Raw genomic sequence first — 13160 nt, 5'->3', positions numbered from 1 at the left:
ATTTTACAAATTGCTATCTTATTGCCTCTTAAAGATACAACATTGCATTATTGGCATCTTTGGTAATTAACCCTGTTGGTTTTTTGTGTGTGTTTCAAAAACCTACTCCAAGAACAAATATCTGAACTTCTGATGAAAAAAGTAGAAACATTCATGGTTAGTTTGTTATTTATATGTTTTTGCACTGGGAAATGAGGATAATAATAAAAATAATGATTTTAAAACTTTATTTAAAAAAGGAAACACATATAACAATTCTTAACACATATTGCATATCTTAAATGCCAATACAGCCTTCTGCGAAATCAAACCAATACATAAAAGTGATCTTATTATAACAAAAATGGATCAAAACACAACAACATTCCATAGTGTAGCAGCATATGCAGGTCTCGAAAGAAAAAAATGTCTGCTTTTGAGAAAAATAAGTTACTCAAAACAAGAAATATTCTGTTGAAGGTTTCTTTTTCAATATTTTAGCAGTTTTATAATAGCAAAAATGATATTTTGATATAACAATCTCGTTATGTATAACTTTAAGAACGAATAGAAAACGTATTCACGTATCTGCTTATATCAAATATTGTTCAACCATATGGATGCATTTGAGTTCAAAATACAAATAATCGAGTCTCAGCGGTTTTGCCCAAGCCTTCTACATTATTCAAATAACAGCTAAAGTTATTCATCATCGACCGTTAAAGATAAATATAGCTCTGTCTTCAACATGTCAATGTACCGATTATAACTTAATTAAAATTGAAAGTTTAATGTGGTATATCATATGATGTCAGATACCGATGAAACTGAGTTTTGATTCAACAAATGATAAAATAAAGGTGTTAAAGCATTCTCTAGACGGACATTGCTACAACATGATAATCAGTCTACATTGAATTGTCACTGACCGTCCCACTGTGCTCCTATATGTGCTTTTGTACTCGTTCTCTGTATTAGTTTGTCCATGAATTGCATGTACATATTCTCGTTGACTAGTTGTGTTGCTTGGCCCATGTACTCGAGTGTACATATCCGCCCGCTGAGCTCAATAGGGAGAATACAGATGTATAGATCGCGGGGTTGCGAGTTCGATCCCCCGGCGAAGCATGTGTTCTTCGTGACGATTGATAAAAGGCATTTTGTCTGATTTTATCTAACATGTTAATTTGTCCGTGCACATGTTTGTACTTACCGTCGTTGTATATTTATGTTGCTTGTCAACGTAATTTGTTTGTTTATATTGTCGTTGTTTATTAGTGTTACTTAGTCCATGTATTAGTATACATATTCGTTTCTGTTTCCTGTTAAGTACAATGGTACTGGATACGTCATTTTTTCCATACACTGACGTCTGAATTTCATGTCGGGTTAATGTGTGTCGTTACATATATTCTTTTATTAAGTTTCGTTATGTCAATATTTTGAACAAATTAATAATATTTACATTACATCTATATGTAATAAGACGGTTATTATCTTTGCGTCGGGTAATACGCACTCGTTCTTTAGCGGAAGAATATTGCACTGCAGAACTCGTGCATATTTTCATATACAAATCTGATCATCCATAAATATATATCATGTATATACTTAATGTGAATATATCGTCGTTGACCATTTGTTTTACTTTGTCCATGTCTTAATGTGTACATACCGTCGTTGACTATTTGTGTTACTGTTTATGTGTACATATCTACGCTGACTGTTTGTGTTACTTTATGTCTGTATTAATGTGCACATATCGTCGTTGACTATTTGTGTTATGTACAAATGTATATATCGTCGTTGACTATTTGTACTACTTTGTCCCTGTGTTAATGTGTACTATTTGTGTTACTTTGTCCATGTATTAATGTGTACATATCGTCGTTGACTATTTGTGTTACTTTGTCCATGTATTAATGTGTACATATCGTCGTTGACTATTTGTGTTACTTTGTCCATGTATTAATGTGTACATATCGTCGTTGACTATTTGTGTTACTTTGTCCCTGTATTAATGTGTACATATCGTCGTTGAATATTTGTGTTACTTTGTCCATGTGTTAATGTGTACATATCGTCGTTGACTATTTGTATCACTTTGTCCATGTATTAAGCTGAATATATCGTCGTTTACTATTTGTGTTACTTTGTCCATGTGTTAATGCCTACATAGGGTCGTTGACTATTTGTGTTACTTTGTCCATGTATCAATGTGTACATAGCGTCTTTGACTATTTGTGTTACTTTGTCCATGTATTAATGTGTACATACCGTCGTTTGCTATTTGAGTGACTTTGTCAATGTATTAATGTGTACATATCTTCGTTGACTATTTATGTTACTTTGTCAATGTGTTAATGTGTACATATCGTCGTTGACTATTTGTGTTACTTTGTCCATGTATCAATGTGTACATAGCGTCTTTGACTATTTGTGTTACTTTGTCCATGTATTAATGTGTACATACCGTCGTTTGCTATTTGAGTGACTTTGTCAATGTATTAATGTGTACATATCTTCGTTGACTATTTATGTTACTTTGTCAATGTATTAATGTGTACATATCGTCGTTGACTATTTGTGTTACTTTGTCCATGTATTAATGTGTACATATCGTCGTTGTCCTTTGTATTAATGTGTCCATGTATTAATGTGTACATATCGTCTTTGACTGTTTGTGATACTTTGTTCCTTTATTAATTAAGTACATATCGTCGTTGACAATTTTTGTTACTTTGTCCCTGTATTAATGTGTACATATCGTCGTTGACTATTTGTGTCACTCTCTCCATGTATTAATTTAGTACATATCATCGTTGTTTATTATGCCCCCCTTCGAAGAAGGAGGGGTAAATTGTTTTGCAGATGTCGGTCTGTCGGTCGGTCTGTCTGTCGGTCGAAATGTAGACCAATCCCTTTCTGGATTATAACTCCTAGCATCATGGAAGTTGATAAGAAGGTTGGTCATCAGCAGCAGATGACCCTTATTGATTTTGAGATCTGTATGTCAAAGGTCAAGGTCACAGTGACCCTGAACAGTTAAACGGTTTCCGGATGATAAGTCAAGAACGCTTAGGCTTAGGATCATGAAACTTGAAAGGGAGATTGGTCATGACCAGTAGATGACCCCTATTGATTTTGAGGTCAGTTTGTCAAAGATCGAGGTCACAGTGACCCTGAACAGTAAAATGGTTTCCAGATGATAACTCAAGAACGCTTGGGCCTAGTATCAGGAAAATTGATAGGAGGTTGGTCATGAAAAGCAGATGACATCTATTGATTTTGAGGTCATTAGGCCAAAGATCAAGGTCACAGTGACCCTGAACAGTTAAACGATTTCTGGATGATAACTCAATAACACTAAGGCCTAGGGTGATGAAAGTTGATAGGATGGTTGGTCATGACCAGCAAATGACCCCTATTGATTTTGAGGTCATTATGTCAAAGGTCAAGGTCACAGTGACCCTGAATATTTAAACAGTTTCCAGACGATAAGTCAAGAACGCTTGGGCCTAGGATCATGAAACTTCTTAGAGAGGTTGATCAGTATATGATCTCTGTAGATTTTGAGGTCAGTAGACTAAAGATGAAGGTCACATTGACCCAGAACAGTTAAATCTTTCCCGGGCGATACCTTGAGAACGCTTGGGCCTAGGATCACGAAACTTAATAGGGAGGTTGATCTTGACCAGCAGATGACACCTGTTAAGTTTTAGGTCAATAGGTTAAAGGTCAAGGTCAGATTGAACCAGAACAGTAGAACTTTTGTTTACAGTGAGCATATAGTTTCTGTTCTTTGTGCAATGACTGAATGCATCAAGTGGGTATTTCGTGTTCGACGAGCTCTTGTTTGTTTTGCTTTGAATATGTATTAATGTGTACTTACTGTCGTTGAGTACTTGTGTTACTTTGTCCCTGTATTAATGTGTACATACCGCCGTTGTCTTTTTGTATTAAGGTGTCCATGTCTTATTGTGTAAATATCGTCGTTAACTATTTGTGTTACTTTGTCCATGTATAAATGTGTACATATCGTCATCGGCTATTTATATGTTACTTTGTCCTTGTATTAGTATGGTCTATATTTATAACTAATTACTAAGTTCCGGCCCTTGTGTTAACGTATCAGCACTGTTGTAAGGGTCTGCCTTTCAAGGGGTCTGTGCTCTCGGAGAGTGACTATTCCTCTCCTTTCACTGAGTGCTTGAAGTCATTCAAACCAACGGCAAGTCACAACCAAGAATTAACATTTTTATTGTTGTCAGTAACAATTTTTTCCCATATTTCCCAAGAGGCGTAGTCACTGTTGTGTTCACCTTACGCTTTATTTTCTTGATCTGTAAAATGTTTGATCTGTACAGTTTTCTGATTCACATGTTTTCTCCCCAATGATTCTGATTTTAGTTAACATGTGGTTTTAGCAAGCTGATAAGTAGGCATGCAGTTTATTACATACTTATTAGTACGGGTTTTGTTACTGAGTGGCAAGACGATTATTTCAATGCCCTCTCCAACTCCGCCCCAACCTCCACCACGATATCTGGTGGTACATCGCTTTGAATATAGAATTCTCTTTTGTGACTGTTTGGGTGGAAGATCAGTGGCCATAAAGACTTGTTATTATGCCCGGTGAGGGACCTGCTGTCTTTCCTCTAAGTGAAAAAGTCGGAATGTTGCTATATGATCAAAAACATACAACTTAAAATCCAACAACATTATTGCTATTACCATCCTCTTAATTTATCTCTTTTCTTCAATTCTCTGGCACACGAAACACAATTTGTAAGCTACTTTACCAGCAGGAAAATTTTGTATAATACAGAAAGACCGTTTCATGTCATGTATATACCCAGCTTATGTTTAATACGAGCTTGATTTTTAAGAAAAACACAGGGTAGAATTTAGGTATAACTCTATGACTCAAATGCAGTAATGTTTAAACTAAAATTTGTTTTATGAGCAAATGGTTTTGCTGCAAAAAAGTTTGATACAAAAATGTAAATATTCAAGTCAATGATTAATGGTTTAACCGTATTTACTAGAATTGATTAGGTTTTGTTTTATACACACGCCATTCCCGAATCTACCTCAAATGTGTGTAGTCATACCATTTTTCTGTGGTTTGCTTATATAAGGCGTAAAAAAATTTGTTTGTTTCCGGTATTCCGATCTACCCTAAATTTTTGGCCTGACCCTAAATGTTTTATGGCCTTGGAGAATATATTATTTTCAACTTTTTAACAAAAAGTTGCAAAACTGCACTTTTAATGCTTTAAACATGGTCAGTAATGTTAGAAATCAACTTACTGATGCTCTAAAGGCATAGTCCCTTTATTTGTCTTCATTTTTGACACAAATTTAAAATAATTTCCGAAATGTCTCACTTAATAAAAAAAAAACCAAAAACCTTTTTCAGACCTATCTACCCTTATTATTTTAGCATGTTACCGGAAACAAAAACATTTTTAGGCCTAATTGGCCATTTTACTGTCTGTTTCAGATGCTTAAATTTGTATTGAGAAGTTAATGCGTATTGTCCATATTTTCCAAAATAATTCCAAGTTAAATTTTGCTGGATCATTAAGACGATTGACCGGCATGTCTTTTATTTGCACAAAACGGTAGTTATTAAAAAATGAAAGTAGAAGCAATTCATATGAGAAAAATATCGTGAATCAAACTTTGCAAACCGCAATGCAACAATCAAAAATTCGCATCACATATAGCAATGTTAATTACCTTGTGTTTTTTTGTTTGTTTTTTTAATTTTTTTTTTAATTTATTTACTTAATCATGCGAAATAAATAAGCTAAATGAAATTCCAGACGATAAAAGATGCTACGCAATTATTTACCATAATCGTGAATGTTTTTATTATATAACCTACGTTTGTTATTCAAGGTAGTGCAAGGTAACCCTATCCAGGATAGCTATTGGCTTATATTACGTTTTCACTAGAATATAATACCACTTTGTCAAGTTTCTGCAGTATCCACGAAATTGAATTTGAAACTTAATTGGGTCTGTAAATTAAGGCAATGCCAATAAATAAATTTCACATTTTTAAAAAGATTTTAAACAAAACGTAAGTAAAATATGTAGAAATTTTAAACACAGTCTTTATATATCTGTACTATGTGTGTGAAGAAGTACCAGATATTAAGATATTATATTATTAATTCATGACATCATTGAACTTGTAAGTATTATTTTGTCAATAAACACATAATTATGAGGAAAAAACGTATCAAAAACCCTTTTCTTGTTTCAAATACGTTCTAAACCGCAATATTTCGCAGTTTCGAATTTTTGTTTGTTCTTTTGCCCGCTGGTATTCATTCTGGTATTCATTATGCACTTCAAATACTTCAAAAAGTTAAAAGTAAAATTTCCTGTCGCCTATTACCTGATATTGAAACTGTTTGAGGGATTGTTAAAGCTTCTAGTGCCTTTTCTGTTTTTGTTTCAACTTTCTGTTAAGTGTATGTTTTCTTAGGCCTGACCCGGTAATTGTTGTTAATTGTTTCATAATTGCAGTATATTATATATTTAGTTTACAGTAAAGTCCTTCATTATGTATTCATAATACTGCATGCCTTGAGATATTGTTACAAATATCAGACATATAGAACTATTTTGCCATATAAACCGATTTATCAAACTTCTGTAAAAGCCTTCAGGAATACTACACGCCTACAGCTTGACATCTTTCACTGTCATTCAGTTATCTGTTATCACGAACAAATAGATATACCCAGTCTAATCTGTTACAGAAATGGAATTATTACTCCTAAGTCTTGTGTATTCCCTTAATATCTATGTGACCAATGAAGGTTAAACTTTCCGCGGAAGGTCAACCTTCCGTGTAGCTTAAATAGTTTGTACATTGTGATGACAAATTTAAATTTCCAGTATCCTGGAAAAAAGTCATACGTGGGTTTTATGCATACACATACTGGTATATAAGTGTCGACACTCTCACTTTGATTATAACCCTTAACACATCTGTAGATACGCTACTAACAAATTTATATTTCACACTTTTAAAAAACATTATTCTAAAATCTAAATTGTATTAAGTATTGCATTAATTTTTGTTATTTTATCTCATTTCTGTGCCCACTCTGTTAAAACAATGGCTGGAACATCTTTACGTAAGTATAATACATCCGAAGTTTTATTTCATACCTTATTACTATGCGACTATCAATAGTTAATTGATACCACCTGGTACGTTTTAAACTTTTGTATAAACTTTCAATAAATAATGCATGGTCGATATAACCAGGACGTAAATCATTGAATTTCGTAAGTTGTCGTAAATTAACGGAAACTAACGATTGTACGCGTATATAGGCTTGTCATTTCTCCGGCAATGATTCAGTGTCGGTTCCGGCTCAGAGCTTGATGCTAAATTTTGGATTTTTTTTCTGTCTATAAATAAATAAATGACCAGTGGATATTTGTGAGTATTTTTAGAAATACGAGGGATTAAAAAGGGTTTGTGAACATATGGCTTTCATTTATTTTCTTTACCTTCCGAACAGATTAACACCATAATTATCAAAAATTATACCTCAAATGGAAAAAAGATATAGTATGATTTTGCAATAGTATATATATTTACATATTAAAGTTAATAGACGTAAATGGCATGTTAACTTATTTAATGTATTTAATTCTATTTTTAATAATTTTCATGTAAAATGTGAATTTACTTAATTTTACAGGGAAATCTTTTTTATCATGAAAATAATGGACCAACTATTAATTTATAGATTCTTTTAGCAGCATCTGTTTCTTTATCTTTCAGGTAAATTTCTTTATAAAGTGATAGCAACGTTAATTTATGTATGCGTTGTATCAGCCAGTCCAGTCAAACGATCAACTGCTGAATTTTCTGGCCCATGTTTTGCACTTAGTGAGGAGGGACCTTCAGATCCAAGACCGCTGAATGAGAGCCTTATTGACTTAAAGGAAAGGACACATGGACTCAGCCTGAAGGCCCAGCAGCTAAAGGAATACGTAAGTAACTATATTAAATAATATTTATTTACCGTGTATGTAAATATCAATTACAACTATTTTTGAATAAAAACAAAAATCCAAGTATATTTTGTAATAATTTTCAAATGTAAATAAACAATTATAATGAGATTCCACAAAATAGCTCAGAATCACACTGAAATTAATCGTTTCATCTACATGAAAAATAAAACTTACATCTGTATTTTATGAACACCTTAATGTTAACAATTAATTCATATGATGCCTTTTCAATCGCATATGATTAGTCAATTTGTAAAATACACGCACTCAACAATAAGAAACACACATATTTCACAATACGGAAGAGAATATTTCCGTTAATAGTTCATTATAGTTCAGTTTATTGTCAAACAATGTAGTAATTAGTATCAATAAATTATAAGAATTTCCAAAGGATGACAACAATGGCACATTTCATAGAAACGAGATGCTCTAAAGTTATCCCGTTACCCCAAGAGGTTTATCCTAATACACTTAAGCGTAAAAAATCCGTAACATTTGTCATACTCAACTTCTTCCGCTTGGTTTAACCTGTAGTTCATTTCATTCATCTTTCATATGCTATAGACAGATATACATTAGCAAATATTTACCCACCAGTTTTATCACCGAGTGTCTTTTCAATGAACGGAATTTAAACTTTTGTAGCTCGCTGAAAGACATCAATATTCTGACGTGACTGTGAACAATCTTGATGATATGAACTGGATGGACAAAGAGGAAATGCTTGCTACCGACGAACAAAAAGAAGCAGCAGTGTTAGAGGTAAAATTTCATTTAAATTCTTGATTATCTGTCGTTAGTTGTAAATCTATGCTATACAAGGTATGTTTAAACAAATTTGGCAAAATATCTTTCGCCGTAAAAGCTTTAATTTGACTATATTACGAAAATATACAAAAACTAATTCCAAAGCTGGCCGTTAAAAGTTAAATGTACAATAAGATAATAATTGTGTGCTAGGAATACATATTAGTAAAATTGAAAATTCAATATCAATGTTCCTCTAATACTCAAGGGTTAACTGTTTGCCCGATATTTGACATCGCCTCCTTCAAGTTTATCTTATTTCTGAACTTTTTGCGCTGGACAAAATCCCCGAGGGTTTCCTAATGAAAACGTTAGAATGCCTGATGTTTAATCCTGAAAGGTTTCCTGATAAAACCATTGACGGCCTGAATGTTTAGTGTAGCATCGGTACATTCCATGGTCACATTCTTAAGCCGCTCCTTACTTTCGGGGTTTCCAATTAACGATGTCACTTCTTCTACTTCCCGATAGTGATCAGTTGTGTTTACACAACAATGAATGACGAACCGCACATTTTGATATTGAAAATTGATTGAAATAAACCAGCAATACAATAGAAGAACCTCTTCTTTTTCAGCCAATGGAAGCCTTAAAATCACATATGCTCCTTCTTGCTGAGCACTTGTTGTATGTCAGTCAAGCACGTACTGTGGGAGCTATTTCTGAAAAGAAAAGTGAAGAGGAGACGAGGGGAAAACTTCTTGACTATGCGACAGAGCTTGAAAGCTGCATGTGTAGCCTAAAAATAGCGTTGCTTTCTGGCGGGTACAACGGCAATAGTTCGGTATCAGATGAAGTTCTAGATTCAAACTTCACGGCCAGTAGTTCACCTCTACTAAATGCAACTTACAGAACATATGTCACGATGCAAGATGCTGTTGATCTGATGGAGTTTCTGAATACGATATATGATAAAATTGAGTTATCACTCGATGATACAGAGGCATGAGCTCGCGATCACCTTCTAGACACTAACGGTAACCAAACAGAAACAGTTCAAGATCTTTCGAATAGACAAAACAGAAACAAGTTGAGTTTATAACGCTGGGAAATTCTGTGTGGCGAAACTCCAGTATGGTATATGTTTTTCCTATAAAATGTCTCATTGAAAGTAATCAGGGTATATTTCCCCTTTCAAACTTAACTTAATGTCCTCATGATGGTGCCTGACTTTTTGTTTTTGTTTTATTTAAGTGATGTTGTTGTTGTTGTCTTTTTGGTTGTTTTATGTTTGTTATCTCAAAGATCTGAATCAAAATACACTGCCAAACTCTTGCTGTGATACTATATTGAGATTGTATAATTTGATATGTTTTTATGCTCTGCTTTGTTTTGTTCGAGATCGCCTGTTTCATTTCGTCTAGTACAATTTCATACTTGTTGCTGGAATAACGTTTATTCCTTAAAATAATAATTGGACCACATAGCAAAATATATTATGTAAATATTAACTATCAGTAGACGAATTTATCTAAATAATGCCTGTAATATCGTTTATTTGCACAATGTCAAATTAACACTTTTTTCAATACAATATTCTGAAGTTATTTTGAGCCGGCTTTTCAAGTGAAAATCACTATAAAAGATTCATATTACTATAATTTATGCAATATTTATATTTAAATTTATCAGTTTACAATCTCAAGCATTGCTGTGTATATTTGCTGCTATAAAATATTGTAATTACGAGTTCATCACAAGTTGTAAAACTACGCACCTCAGGGTTATATAATTTATGTTTACACATGGGGCTTTATATTTATCGAGATGCTCAGGAAATGCATTTTTTGTATTTTTTATATTCTATATTTTATGCTATATTGTTGTATTGATGATTGGTAAATTGCATTAACGTTTTGGGCATGTAAATGAAAGTGTATCTGCACTTCATATTTTGGTTGTTTAAAATTAACATTGTCTGTCTTGTCTACGTAGGGCATTTTAGTTAAGTCACGTTTAGTTATTTTATATATCTTGGTAACATATAAGAGAGTGTTTTTACATTCAGGCTGATATGCGCGACAGATGAAGCAATTACGATTGACGTTTGCACATAGCCTATATCAGTGCTTGTTTTATCATGCCATATTAATTTTGATTTCATCATATTATATTGTAGTCATTTTGACTGTTGGATTTTTTGTCATTTCATTTTACTTCGTAAATCCAGTTAGGTCAGATTTTAAAATAGAAAACTAGGTTACTTTTCAAAATGAAAACTTAGTCGATTTTGCAATATCAAATAACGATCTTTCGCTTTCGCTGATTTATTTGATATGTCTACATTAATCATTCGATTATTTAATGAGTAACAATGAAATCCATTGATTGTTTAATACTCAAGTTGGATTTGACAATAACTATAATAAATAGTAAACTCGTTTAAGAATATAGCATAGCCGAGGGTGTCCAGTATTTAAAGCCACGGATAAATGATGGTTTATTGTTGCTTTTGAAATTCGCCAACTTTATTATGACACAACTAAATGTGTATTAAACTAAAATTATTAATGTCAAAGTTTAAATCATAAACGCTACAAACTGTTCAAGTACTGTGCAGGAATACGTAGATTATATTAATCAGTTAGAACAAGATGATAAAAGTACTTTTATGAAGCTATATGTTTCATAGAATTTTATACTTTTAAATGGCAATGTTTAGAATATATTTTCTTATATAATAAAGGGAATTAATATTATTTATTCATTAATTGATTATCAACATCATGTTATATGTATGTATACATATCAATGTATCATTTATCTAGTAAAATCAAATTTTTATAGTTCAATATTATCTTTATTACGAAACATATAATCTATACATACTATACATAGTGTTTCGGATTTATGAGTTTTAATGTCTTTACAATATTGCTCTTAAAACGTTGGTAATTAAATATAATCTAAGTACTTTCTTTTGTGACCAAATTTTATATTTTTGTGTTTGCTTATATTTGTATGACTGAATGCATTGATTTGTTAATCATTCAATTGATTTATTTGGGGAGTTGAGTGATTAATTAATCAATTCTTATTTATTGAGTGACTGTGTGTGCATGCTTTGTTTTGTTTGTTTTGAGTTTAACGCCGTTTTTCAACAGTATTTCAGTTATGTAACGGCGGGCAGTTATCCTAACCAGTGTTCCTGGATTCTGTACCAGTACAATGCACGTTAAACACGCCTTCACCTACTTTATGTGAAAAATGGGCTTTCTGTTTTGAATAAATATCATAAAGCAATATATTTCATCTTGTTATTTTGTCATTTGCAAGGTAAAATAAAGGTTTCTTCTTTTATCATGAGTAGTGGGTGCAAGTCCCCACCTGGAACAGATGAAACATTATTTTCCTGTCATATTTACATCCTCCCAAGAACCCAGTCTAGGCCGATACTGCTCGAAACATTAACATTTTCATTATAATATAACTACCTCTGTTCAGATATAAGTCTCATCCAGAATCGAGCCAAGAATGCCAGCACACATGTCCAACCTGTAAGTCACTTCAACACTGACTCCATCTGTATTTACTAATCAACGGTATAATAGGGCTTTTGGACTAGTATTTTAGCTGTATTGAGGTCTAACTTCTTAAATTTAGCTCAAATACAAAATACATTTTGGTCTGCAGTCAACATTTTTACCAAATAAATTAAAAAATGTGATACACGAAAACGAGCTTAGCGAGCTTTCTTTTTTAATCTTTTTTATTGATTTTGTATATAAAAATACGCATACCAAAGATCCAGTAAGAAAAGCCAGTTATAAGAAAACAGTGCCCTCTGCTCGAAACCATAGATCATGTTATTTATGGATATGCGCATTATGAAAAAATACACACAAAATACATATATGAAAAAATATTGAAATCCACAGGTCGTCCAACAGGTTTGATTGAGCCTGTTCATGGACGGTAATGGGGATGCAAGCTACCGTCCAAGCCCTCTAGCCCCGGGTTTAGCAGAACTCAACATTTACACATGTTATAAAGTACTAGGATATATTTAGAGGCATCCGCAGATGTTTTCATACGGCGATGCACATGGAACCTTCAATGATGCATAGAGTGCAATTCCATGAAAAGCGGCGTATGTCCACAGAAAAAAATATGGCTTTGCATTAAACGAGAAAACAATGGGCAAAACTTAATAAACTGGAATTTAGAGAACAAAGAAATTAAATAATTAGAGAAAAATACTAAATACTTGGATTAAGACTGACAAAAAGAATTTGTTTTGACAACATAAGACAATTTGTCATTTCGGACTTTGACTTTGTAAATAAATCACATGTTGTTTTTGTAGATACGTCTGT

At 32.8% G+C, this 13160-nt stretch overlaps 1 protein-coding gene across 2 annotated transcripts; it reads left to right on the top strand.

The window, feature by feature from the left end:
- The first annotated feature begins 6985 nt into the window (after positions 1–6985).
- LOC123546919 (uncharacterized) lies at positions 6986–12200 on the top strand. Of its 2 annotated transcripts, none has more exons than XM_045333567.2 (4): positions 6986–7139; positions 7799–8010; positions 8683–8799; positions 9422–12200. In XM_045333567.2, the coding sequence occupies exons 1-4, from the start codon at positions 7121–7123 to the stop codon at positions 9791–9793; spliced, it is 720 nt and encodes a 239-aa protein (XP_045189502.2). In that variant the 5' UTR covers positions 6986–7120; the 3' UTR covers positions 9794–12200. The 2 variants fall into 2 exon arrangements, with proteins under 2 accessions (XP_045189502.2, XP_045189503.2); XM_045333568.2 differs by lacking the exon at positions 6986–7139 and adding an exon at positions 7508–7582.
- The last annotated feature ends 960 nt before the right edge of the window (positions 12201–13160 follow it).

Source organism: Mercenaria mercenaria, chromosome 9, assembly GCF_021730395.1.
Source record: "Mercenaria mercenaria strain notata chromosome 9, MADL_Memer_1, whole genome shotgun sequence".
In the NCBI taxonomy this organism is placed as follows: Eukaryota; Metazoa; Mollusca; class Bivalvia; order Venerida; family Veneridae; genus Mercenaria; species Mercenaria mercenaria.
Note: the sequence above shows the minus strand (reverse complement) of the source record. Positions and strands in the feature narration are given on the sequence as shown.